At 39.1% G+C, this 10,782-nt stretch overlaps 2 protein-coding genes across 2 annotated transcripts; one reads left to right on the top strand and one right to left on the bottom strand.

Moving 5' to 3' along the window:
* Positions 1 to 1,482: 1,482 nt before the first annotated feature.
* On the top strand, positions 1,483 to 3,503 carry LOC110908391 (scarecrow-like protein 3). Its single transcript, XM_022153326.2, has one exon. The coding sequence runs from the start codon at positions 2,007 to 2,009 to the stop codon at positions 3,354 to 3,356; it is 1,350 nt and encodes a 449-aa protein (XP_022009018.1). The 5' UTR covers positions 1,483 to 2,006; the 3' UTR covers positions 3,357 to 3,503.
* A 999-nt stretch (positions 3,504 to 4,502) lies between these two features.
* LOC110908390 (THUMP domain-containing protein 1) lies at positions 4,503 to 7,656 on the bottom strand. The gene is made up of 7 exons (XM_022153325.2): positions 7,500 to 7,656; positions 7,304 to 7,420; positions 6,252 to 6,590; positions 6,014 to 6,156; positions 5,817 to 5,937; positions 5,587 to 5,727; positions 4,503 to 4,765 (listed from the first exon to the last, which is right to left on the bottom strand). The coding sequence occupies exons 1-7, from the start codon at positions 7,548 to 7,550 to the stop codon at positions 4,682 to 4,684; spliced, it is 996 nt and encodes a 331-aa protein (XP_022009017.1). The 5' UTR covers positions 7,551 to 7,656; the 3' UTR covers positions 4,503 to 4,681.
* Between the last annotated feature and the right edge of the window lie 3,126 nt (positions 7,657 to 10,782).

Raw genomic sequence — 10,782 nt, 5'->3', positions numbered from 1 at the left:
AGGATTGCACATTAAGGGATCGAGCGACAAATCGTTGGCTACAAAAGCTTTGTTCGACTTTTAATGAAGATGGATACACACACTTAAAGGATACATGTTAAAATGAGGGGGAGACTTATTCAAGTTGCACTCTTTTTCCCTTGACTAAGTTTTATTCCATTGGGTTTTCTTAGTAAGGTTTTTAATGAGGCAACATACCTGATCCAGAAGTATCAGGGGGAGATAATGCGCATTACACGTTGCACTCTTTTTCCTTTAGCTATGGTTTTGTCTCACCGGGTTTTCCTAGCAAGGCTTTTAACGAGACAGCATCAAGCGTATTATATTGATAACCAAGGGGGGGGGGGTGTTATGAATGTATTTATTATTAATGTGGTTATCAACACCTAAAATAGCTTATACTTATTCCACAAATTTTCCTCTATTATATATAGTCTCTTGTAATATACACCTCAATCAATAAGATCAATCTCTTTCGTCATATTGTTCTTTATATTCCTTTTGCTATTCGGTTGGTTTCACAACACTTATATACATGTTTTTATAAAACATATCATCATCATCATCATCATCATACTCAGTAAATCTCAACAATAGCGAATCAAAGGTAGGGTCTTAGGAGGGTAAATAAATCAAAGGTAGGGTCTTAGGAGGGTAAGATGTAGACAACCTTACCTCTATCCCGTAGGAATAGAAAGGCTGCTTCCAGTGAGACCCCCAGCTCGATAGTAGTTTTGCATCAAGCCTTGAACATAAGGCACATAACACCCAACAATCGGGACAAATACCGATTAGTGCATGTACCCTTTTGTCTTTCAGCTATCAACGTAACCACATGATGCATGATTAACTGTCCTTAGCTTTTAACATTATTTTTACGAAACTAGTAAAATAACGTTAAAATTAGTGCACTTTCACTTTTGTCCTCCGATGACTCACACATATATATATATATATATACATATAATACATATGGGGAAGGTTCAAATGAAAACCACTAGTTAACGCGAAAACTCGAAAACTAATTAAAAAAAGCCAAAAAAACATGCAAAAAAATTTTTTTTTAAAAAATTTTTTTTTTCAATCAAATTTTCGCAGGTTTTTTTATTAAAAAAAAAAAAATTTCAAAAAAAAAAAAAAAAAAAAAAATTTTGTGTAGTGCACATGTGTAATACTGCACATGTGTCTGTGTACTACACATGTGTATTATTACACATGTGCACTACACAAATTTTTTTTTTTTTTTTTTTTTTGAAAAAAAGTTTTTTTTTATATATAAAAACTAGCGATTTTTATTAAAAAAATTGAAAAAAAAAAAAAAATTTTTGTGTGTTTTTTAGGCTTTTTTTAGTTAGTTTTCAAGTTTTCGCGTTAAAAGTGGTTTTCATTTGAACCATCCCCTAATACATATAATGGATAATATTAAGGTGCCATGAGGTTGTATACTTGATTCTCTATCCAGCTTAAGTGAAGACAAAATTTAGCAAAAAGCAGTTTTGGTATGGAAGGAGAAAGACAAAAGTGGTTTTCTTTTATTCGAAAATAAAACAGAGCACTGTTGTTCACAAAACTCACATATTCTCCTGCAACACAAAACGACACAAAATCGGTGCACATAAAAACAAATCTCACGCCATTTGGTTCCTATCCTATCTCTCTTTTCTTTTATTCATACTACTACTAGTGTGAATCAAAGAACAAACCGCCTATTCATTCAAATCTAATCTGGACTCTTCTTATCTCTCTACAAAAACCCCCTTCGATTTTGATTTTGATTTCAATTCTGTCGATTGTTGTCAATCAATTTCAAAACCCAGTAAGGGATTCCTGTTTCTTTGATTGTTGTAGGTTTTTACTCAAACCCTAGTTCTTCGCTTTCTCTCTCTCTCTCTCTAGAAACCCCCCAGATCATCATTGAAAGAAAGGAGCTGAGATTCTAATTGTGTTTTTGATTAATTTCAAAACCCAGTAAGGAATTGGTCTTCTTTTCCCTGTGGTGAAATCCAATGTTTCAAGATGATGGGTCCTCATCTGTGACTTCAACACCAGTAGTCCAAATCTTTCCATCAATGTCTGGAATGGGATCACCATATCCATGGCTCAAGGAGCTCAAATCAGAAGAAAGGGGTTTGTGTTTGATTCACCTCTTACTCACGTGTGCTAAACATGTAGCTTCAGGAAACTTTGAACATGCCAATATTGCCCTTGATCAAATCTCCCATCTCGCCTCACCCGAAGGCGATACGATGCAGCGAATCGCTTCGTATTTTGCTGAAGCACTCGCTAATCGAATCCTCAAAACATGGCCTGGCATCTATAAAGCTGTGCATTCCACTAAGATATCATTTGCCCCTGAGAACATTTTGGTTAGAAAGATGTTTTTTGACTACTTCCCTTATTTGAAAATAGCATTTGTTATAACTAATCAGGTGATAATCGAAGCCATGGAAGGCGAAAAGATGGTTCATGTAGTTGATCTTAATGCTGGTGAGCCTACTCAGTGGCGTGCGCTTCTTCGTGATTTGAGCGCACGCCCTGAAGGCCCACCCCATTTGAGGATCACAGGTGTTCATGAGCAAAAAGAGGTCTTGGACCAAATGGCACGAATCTTGATCGAAGATGCTGAGAAGTTAGATATCCCATTTCAGTTCAATCCCATTGTTAGTAAACTAGAAAATCTTGATGTTGAGAAACTGAATGTTAAAACAGGGGAAGCTTTAGCGATTAGCTCGGTTCTACGATTCCATTCGTTGTTAGCACCCGACGATGAAGTCGTTAAATCAAGAAAGAACTTGCAAAGGGTGTTCCAAGTGAATCAAAAAGATTTGGTCAGCCCGAGTCAAGATACGGCCTCGTCTGCACCTTTATCCACCACCATCACTTCAACAAAGATAGAGGGGTTCCTCAACGCGTTACGCGCTTTGTCCCCAAAAGTGATGGTGGTAGCCGAACAAGATTCTGATCATAACAAATCCTCTCTAATGGAGAGACTCTCGGAATCATTATACTTTTATGCGGCCTTGTTTGACTGTTTGGAGTCAACATTACCGCGAAGTTCAATGGAGAGACTGAAAGTCGAAAAGATGTTGTTTGGAGAAGAGATCAACAACATTATTTCTTGTGAAGGTGGGGAGAGAAAAGAAAGACATGAAAAGCTCGAAAAATGGGTTCAAAGACTGGATCTTGCGGGATTCGGGTGCGTGCCTCTGAGCTACTACGCGCTTTTGCAGTCGCGTAGACTGCTTCAAGGGTATAGTTGTGATGGGTGCAGGATCAAAGAAGAGAATGGGTGTGTGGTGATGTGCTGGCAAGACCGGCCCCTTTTCTCGGTTTCGGCTTGGAAGTGTCGAAGGTGAGAGGATGGTGGAGTGTGTTTGATGATGCTAATGTTTTTTAAGGTTTGAGTTGATGTTTTCGTTTTGTTTTTTGGTGTACGAGGGCTAGTTTAGATGTATTGCCAAGTTGTTGGTTTCATATAGTGAATTTTTCTTGTTATGAATGCTTTCTCTTCTGTGATTGTCAATGCAAACTGAAAAAAAAAATTGTCAACAACACAACTTTTAGCATGGAAAAGCTGATGGTTTTAAGGTGATATAAGATGTACAAATTATCTAAAAATGCTGGAGTAAATTACTTTTTAAGTCCTTTTTTTAGTAGTTTTAACCAGTTAAGTTCAAAATAAAAAAGTTTAACGCTTTGAGTACTTAACCGTTCATTTTATAACGTTTTGAGTCCATGTGTTTTATTTGTTTTAACCACTTGAATCCAAAATCAAAGTACAAGTGTTAAAAAATTGAACTCAAAACGTTATAAAATGAGTAGTTAGGGACTTAGGGCGTTAAACTTTTCTATTTTTTATTCAAGTGGTTAAAAACACTAAACCATAGGGACTCAAAAAATAATTTACTCAAAATGCTGAGAATCAATTTTGTGATAATAGGGTGAGCGAATTTCGACCGAAGGGAAAAATTAGGGTTTTCTTTTGAAGTATGGTAAGGTAACACAACAAATTATGATTTTCAGGACCCTTGTTACCTGGACTGGAACGGTTGGATGAGAACTGGATCCTTATAATCAGTAAGGTTTATATGGGTTGAATCGTCACTGATTGGACTACCACTAGTTGGACCGACCGGTTTTTAGTTGGTATAATTATCAATAGAATTGGAATACAAAATAATATAACTAACTTGCATCCAGAAAGGAGGAGATGAACCAACAATTTAGATTTAATTCTAATTCATTCTTTTGCTAAAACAATCATCATAAGGAATAAAATATACGTTCCAATTTGTAAAAGCTTGTACCTCATTGAAAAGAACTAAAATGATCATCAGATGGGGGCCACATGAAATGACTAGGATTTAACAAAAAAGATACAATTGGGTTCGCCAAAAGAACGACGAAAATGGTTAAACAATTGGAATCACGAGATAACGATATGTTAAAATTTAAAAATTTGGGCTCAACTAGTTAAAATGGCCACACATCAGGAACAAAAATCGAACTTAACTTTAAAATATAATTATCTTCCTAATATTTCAAAATCCATACAAACTCGTTGAGATGAAAATTAAACTCCAGGAACAATGACAACATGAAAATGCATGCCATTTATATATAAAATCTGTGTTAACTAGAAAGCTGAAGTTTTAAGCTCATAATAATAAAAAGCCATAACCTACTGCTTGGATGACGTCAGCTGCCTCAAATTGTATTTAGCCAATTCCTTGTACTTCTCAACAACACCAATGCAACATACAGTCTGCAGGTAGAGACAGTTTGTGTTAGCAACAACAAATTGACAAGTATCATAAATCTCCTCCAAAGTGCATTTATCAATCTGTGCAAAAAGACAGTACATTGTTCTCGTGATTAACAGAAATATACTCCGTTTATAAAACAAGCATCTGTGTAGTCAAAGGCGCAAAGGGCAAATGCGCAGGCTAGACACCAATATACGCTATATATATATATATATAGGATTAGGCTCAAGGGTGAACACTAGTGTATTTGCGAACTGAGCGAACTAATCCTGGCCATACATGTGTGTAAATCAATGGCCAGAATTTGATGATGAAATACACTAGTTTATTTTATGACTTGATGATGAAATCCTAGCCATACACGTGTGTAAATCAATGGGAAGCACCTTAAGTTGTGAGAACCGTGAGAACTAGGCCATCCAAAAGGTTTCTCCAAAACTTCCTTTTAAATCTAAGTCCAAAAGATAAAAGAGATTTGATTTTTTTTTCATACACATTGCTTCATGTAAAGAAATTTGGCAAGGGAGATGGCTATAAAAGGAAGGGAGGTCAGTTTTTGGTCAGTTAAGGCATGTTTTTGACCACATCAGTCCGGTCATCTCGCCTAAACCAACACGCTCATCCCACATGGCCTGATGAAGAAGCTCGCCTTTTGTCTGTTTTGAATAGCCTAGTCGTGCAGCTGGCTGGCCTGTGACGACATACACTAGAAGGCTGGCTTTTTCTGTTCTATGAGGATCTTGATCACAATAATGGACAACTAGGCACATATAGGTTTTTTTTTTTTTTAATATTTGTTAGTTTGATAATGATGACACACCTTGGCTATTTGGACCACAATAGTCCTATCTGGATTGGTCAGATCAACTTTGTGGGGTTCTGGGACAGATTTTGCAACCACATTGATTATTTTCATTCTGTCCAGACCACTATTTGCACGGGCCTCACATAACACTGCAAACTATCGATAATTAAATATTCAGTTAGGCACTGGTCATTAATCACAAACTATTGTTGAATCCAAATACAGATAATGAAAATATAACATACCTTATATGGTGTTTGAGGGTCTGTGGGAAAGTACTGAGCAATTAAAGGTTTGATAGCTCTTGAAATCTCTTCTTCAGATGCATAGCATGTCAATTCTATAGGTAGCACTCTTAGAATAAACCTGTGAATCCATGAGTGTCCTAACAATAAATATATATTTACAAAGCAATTGGGAAGTAATGTTTAAAAAAATTAACCTTGACATGTGTCTCTTTGTAGCCGCCGCAGAGGTTATGATGTGCTGAGCAATTTCTTTAGGGGTTGGATCTTTTTCACCTCTCTTGTTCATTTGAACAAACACTACACCATTGCACCCCGAATCAAGGTAGTTGAAACGCCTCTGTTAATCGATGCAACACTTAGACGTTTTGGTTTTCACATTTCTCAAAAATAGTAATGTAAATTGTCATTTCCATCTAAAAGAAATAAACTCACCTTGGTTTTGTCTTTCAACTCATCAAGTTCGGCCTCGATTAACTGATCGACAGACTTGCTTTTTATTACTTCTTCAGAGTTGGACTCGTTTGTTTCTACACATTTTTGTTTCTTTTCTGGTTGCCTCTCATCTTCACTTTTAGCATCTTCTTGTTTATCCTTCGGCTGACTCTCAGATTTATCATGATCAGAAACTACTGCAACTTGCTCCTTTTTACCATTCTCATCATCAGCAGCATCGTCTTCAGAATCGGAATAGCTAAACTTTATCTTTTTATTCATGGGCTTAACTGCATGCTTCACATCTGGTTCCTTTCCCTCAGCTAGCTCTTCAAGAAACTGGCATATACCAATATTAAAGTGAAAAAATAAAAATGTATTCGTTTCGCCCTATCCGCAAATTCATTCATATCATAACCATGCTTGGTTTTAAAACAAATGAGGCGCGCTATGTCCCGAAAGCGGAAGCAAGAGCTTCAGCCTTCATGTACATAAGACTGTGTTCTATGTAGTATGTACAACCAGAAATTGCATCTCTTTTGCATGTCAATCTTTTATCATGTAAACTATTCACAATATCATCCTTTTGTTACTTGTACATATAATCCTCCTACAAACCCTAATTTTGACCAATCTTGACCCAGATGTACATGAGGCGTTTCCAAATCGCCTGAGTTGTCTCACGCCTCGGTCACACTTTTTAAAACCATGCAACCATGTATGAATACATTTTACTCATAAAGAAGCCACACATATGCACATAACCTGAGCTAAATCTAAAAATAATTAACAATTTATAAGATAGGACCCTGCATTCAAACAATTTCAAGTAGCTCATTTTTCATAAAATTCAAACTTCAGCTGCCACAACTTACCATTCAGGCTTGGTACCAGACCAAAATCCCAAAACAAACAAGCAAACACCCAACTGGGAGATACTACAGATAATATTTTAACTTTTGGGTGTTCTAAAATACCCAAACCCATTGCTCAATCGATGGTCTTTGTTCAACGTTAAGAAACAAATTATAGGGCTAGAAAATAGAACATACAGAATCGATAATTTGAACAGCTTCTTGAGAAGCCTGACGCTCCCTACCACCATCACAAGTAATGAAAAAACCTTGAACTCCTGGGCGCAACGGGTACGAACCCTTCTTTACTGATTTCTGTACCAAACACTCAATCCTAAATACATATGATGATGATGATGATGAACTACAAGTAAACAGAGTTAGAAAACGGTACGTTGTGGGGACGGTAATGGTTCTTCCTCTTCTTGTTCTCGGCAGTAGCCATTTTCAGAAGTTAGGGTTCCGCCGGTTGCTGAAGTTGCTTGCTTGCTTGCTATTCTCAAAAGGTCGCCCGGTTACTTGTGAAATTTTCCCATGGAGTAAATTACTCTTTTGGCCCCTTTGGTTTAGTCAGTTTAATCAATTCGGCTAAAAAGAAATTTTTTAACATATCAGACTTCGGTGTTGCATTTTATAACGATTTTAGCTCCTAACACTAACTTTGTTACTTTTTTGCAGTTAAGTGTAAGGGTAATTAGGTCATTATATACCTTAGAGGTTGTTTTGATAATTACAAAGTTCTTTTAATATTTAAGAGATTATTAATGCAATTACTTAAGTCTTTTTATTATTTCGTTATTTTCACGATTATTATTTAACAAAATATGTTTTAATATACAAATGAATATGTATTTTCATTAACCGTTTATTTTTATAAAAGTCGTTTTAAAAAATAATTTATTATTTTACATTTTATTTAAACCATCTATTGTTTAAATTCGTGCGAGTTAAATGCCTGGTTGGTCCTAGTGGTTCAATAATTACAAAGTTGGTCCTAGTGGTTGTAATTTTTGCACTCGTATGATCCTTATCACTAACCTATGTTAATTTTCTCAGTTAAGTATTATTAAATGACTATAATACCCTTACTTAATAAAAACAAAATAAAAATAAAACACTATCTCTTCTTCTACGACATTAGGACCAATTCTTCATCTATACCCTAAACCACCACCAACATCTCTCTAAATTGTCCCTGAGCATACATCGCAGACCCAATTTGCCCCTCATTATTTTCAGACTCGAAAGGATTTGAAGGAGGCACAGACGATGCAGGGGGCTCACCACATCCCATTATAACCTCCTCCAGGGGGCAGGGGATTCAACGCAACTAGCGGCTGGTCACCCATAGTAGTTTCTGACGACGGGCCAGTGGGGAAGCCCACTTTACCCGCTTTGGACCATTTTTCTGGAAGCCCAATTACGTATAGGCCCATAAAATAGAATTGCCTTGTCCACTAAGGTTCCTCTTCCTTTTGTAACGAGCGGGAAACAGCTAAGAGGGACAGAGCTCATTAAATGCCCGATAAGAAAAGGATCTCGTCTGAATTACTGTACTTCTCCGGCTGGGCATTAATTAAGGGGAACATCCCACCGTTGGGGGTCAGACACGTGTCTGCACCCCCCGAGAACTCCCAAAAACCATTGGATCACGTGTAGGAAATCCTTAGTGAGATAGGAGCTGGCTATTATATAAGAGAAGGCATCAAGGAGCTAAGGCAGGTATCATCTCCGGCATTCCCTCATTTACTACACCCTCATTTACTTCCGACCAACATTCCCCCATATTTAATACACACACATTAATTAGATTCACACCAAAGAGGAAACCTTCCGGTGATTATACTCATCGGAGGAAGCTCCTCTCATTTCCCAGCAAGTTTACTTACTCTCACACCGGAGCTTGGTCACGGATCCCCCTCCCGGGGTCCTCCGTGGCAAGGCTAACGGTTTGTTCTTTTGTAGTAAACGAAGGCAAAGGCTCTTGACGTCAACGAAGATCCAACTAACGTCAGCAGGGAGTTGGGTATTCGACATTGGCGCCATCCGTGGGACATCAGCTTGCCCGGTGTACTCACATCAAAACTCGACGTCTAAAGAGCAGTTTATCCCGTCAAGAACAACATGGCAACACCACATAACTCACGTGTCACTCAGACGGCACAAAACGATTTAGATAAGGTCACTGTAGAGGATATTACCCATGAAGAGGGTAACGAAAACCAGGTAGAGAACCTGGAAGAAGCAGAACATATCACTCCTGACTTTGTGGCCATGCACAGGGAGAAGTTAACAAAGTGCCTTGAAGATCTAAAGAGACAGGAAAAGCTCGACAGCCTCAGGGCTAGGCTTTCTTTTGACACACCCTCCAACCAAGAAGGAACAAATCTTCAAAACAAGAACAACAATGGTGACCAGCTGGAAACGTTTATGACTGCCCTGAGGCAAATGTCCTCAGAGGAAAGGGAGGATCTTATCACAGGCCAGAAGTCCAAGGAGAAAGGGAAGGAGAAAGACAACTTTGGTGATAGTGGCTTGGATCAGCCATATCTACCACGGGACTTAGCCGAGGTCTCAAAGTTCACACGAAGAAGCAGAAGCACCTATGCCCCCCAAGACGAAGTTACCCACAGGCTTCGACCGTTATGATGGAACGAGAGACCCCGAAGATCACCTGCATGCCTTCCGTGGAGCGGGACAACTGGGACGATGGCCCATGCCAGTATGGTGCCACATGTTTGTGCAAACCCTGACAGAAGGAGCCCGGCTTTGGTTTGACAGCCTTCCCCCGGGGGGAATAGATAGTTATGAAGAGCTAAGCGAAAAGTTCCTCGGGAACTTTGGCCAACAGAGAAAAGTGGTCAAGAATCCAAATGAGATCCTGCATATCAGACAAAGGGACAACGAGCAAATAGGCCAATACATGGAGAGGTTCGTCAAGGAAAGCATGAACATTAAAGACGTCCCGGAGGTTATGAAGATCAGCAGCTTCATAAACGGTTGAAGCACGCACAGCTGTGCGAGAAGCTTGGGGAAGAGTTCCCCCACTCATTTGACAATCTTATGGACAGAGTCAGGGCCTTTGTCCGGGGAAAGGACACAGTCAGCAAAGCAAAGGAAACGGACATCGCCCCTCGGAGGGTCACCCCAGCTACAAGGCCCCCTAATAAAGGTACACCCTATTCCTGGAAACCTGCCTTTGATAGAATGTTGCATAACAGGGCAAGACCCTCATACTCCCCATATAGGCCCCGAGGGAGGGGTCCCCCTCCTTACTCCGATAACTTCACCCCTCTCACAAAGACCCCGAGTGAGATACTGGCCACGGAGAGGATAAAGAACTCCTTCCCGGGACCACCACCCATAAAATCGGGACCGAAGGCACAACCGAACGAATATTGTGATTTTCACAAAGGCTTTGGGCATAAAACTGATGACTGTATGTACCTGAAAAGGGAAATAGAAACCACGGTCAAAACAGGGAGGTTGGCTCACTTGGTCAAGGAAATCAAGGAGGGGGGAGGAGATCGCAAGGGAAGAGATGCAAGGGAGCCGGGGAGGGCGGATGTTGATATGATTAGAAGGAGGAACGAATTCGATACCACCCGGAGTGTAAAGGCCAGGATCATAGGCTCCCCAAGCTGCATGAAAGCTCTCATCCTCATGCCATACCTAGA

The sequence above is a fragment of the Helianthus annuus genome, chromosome 14, assembly GCF_002127325.2.
Source record: "Helianthus annuus cultivar XRQ/B chromosome 14, HanXRQr2.0-SUNRISE, whole genome shotgun sequence".
Taxonomy (NCBI): domain Eukaryota; kingdom Viridiplantae; phylum Streptophyta; class Magnoliopsida; order Asterales; family Asteraceae; genus Helianthus; species Helianthus annuus.
The sequence above is the reverse complement of the archived record's forward strand: the minus strand, read 5'-3'. Positions and strand labels throughout refer to the sequence as shown.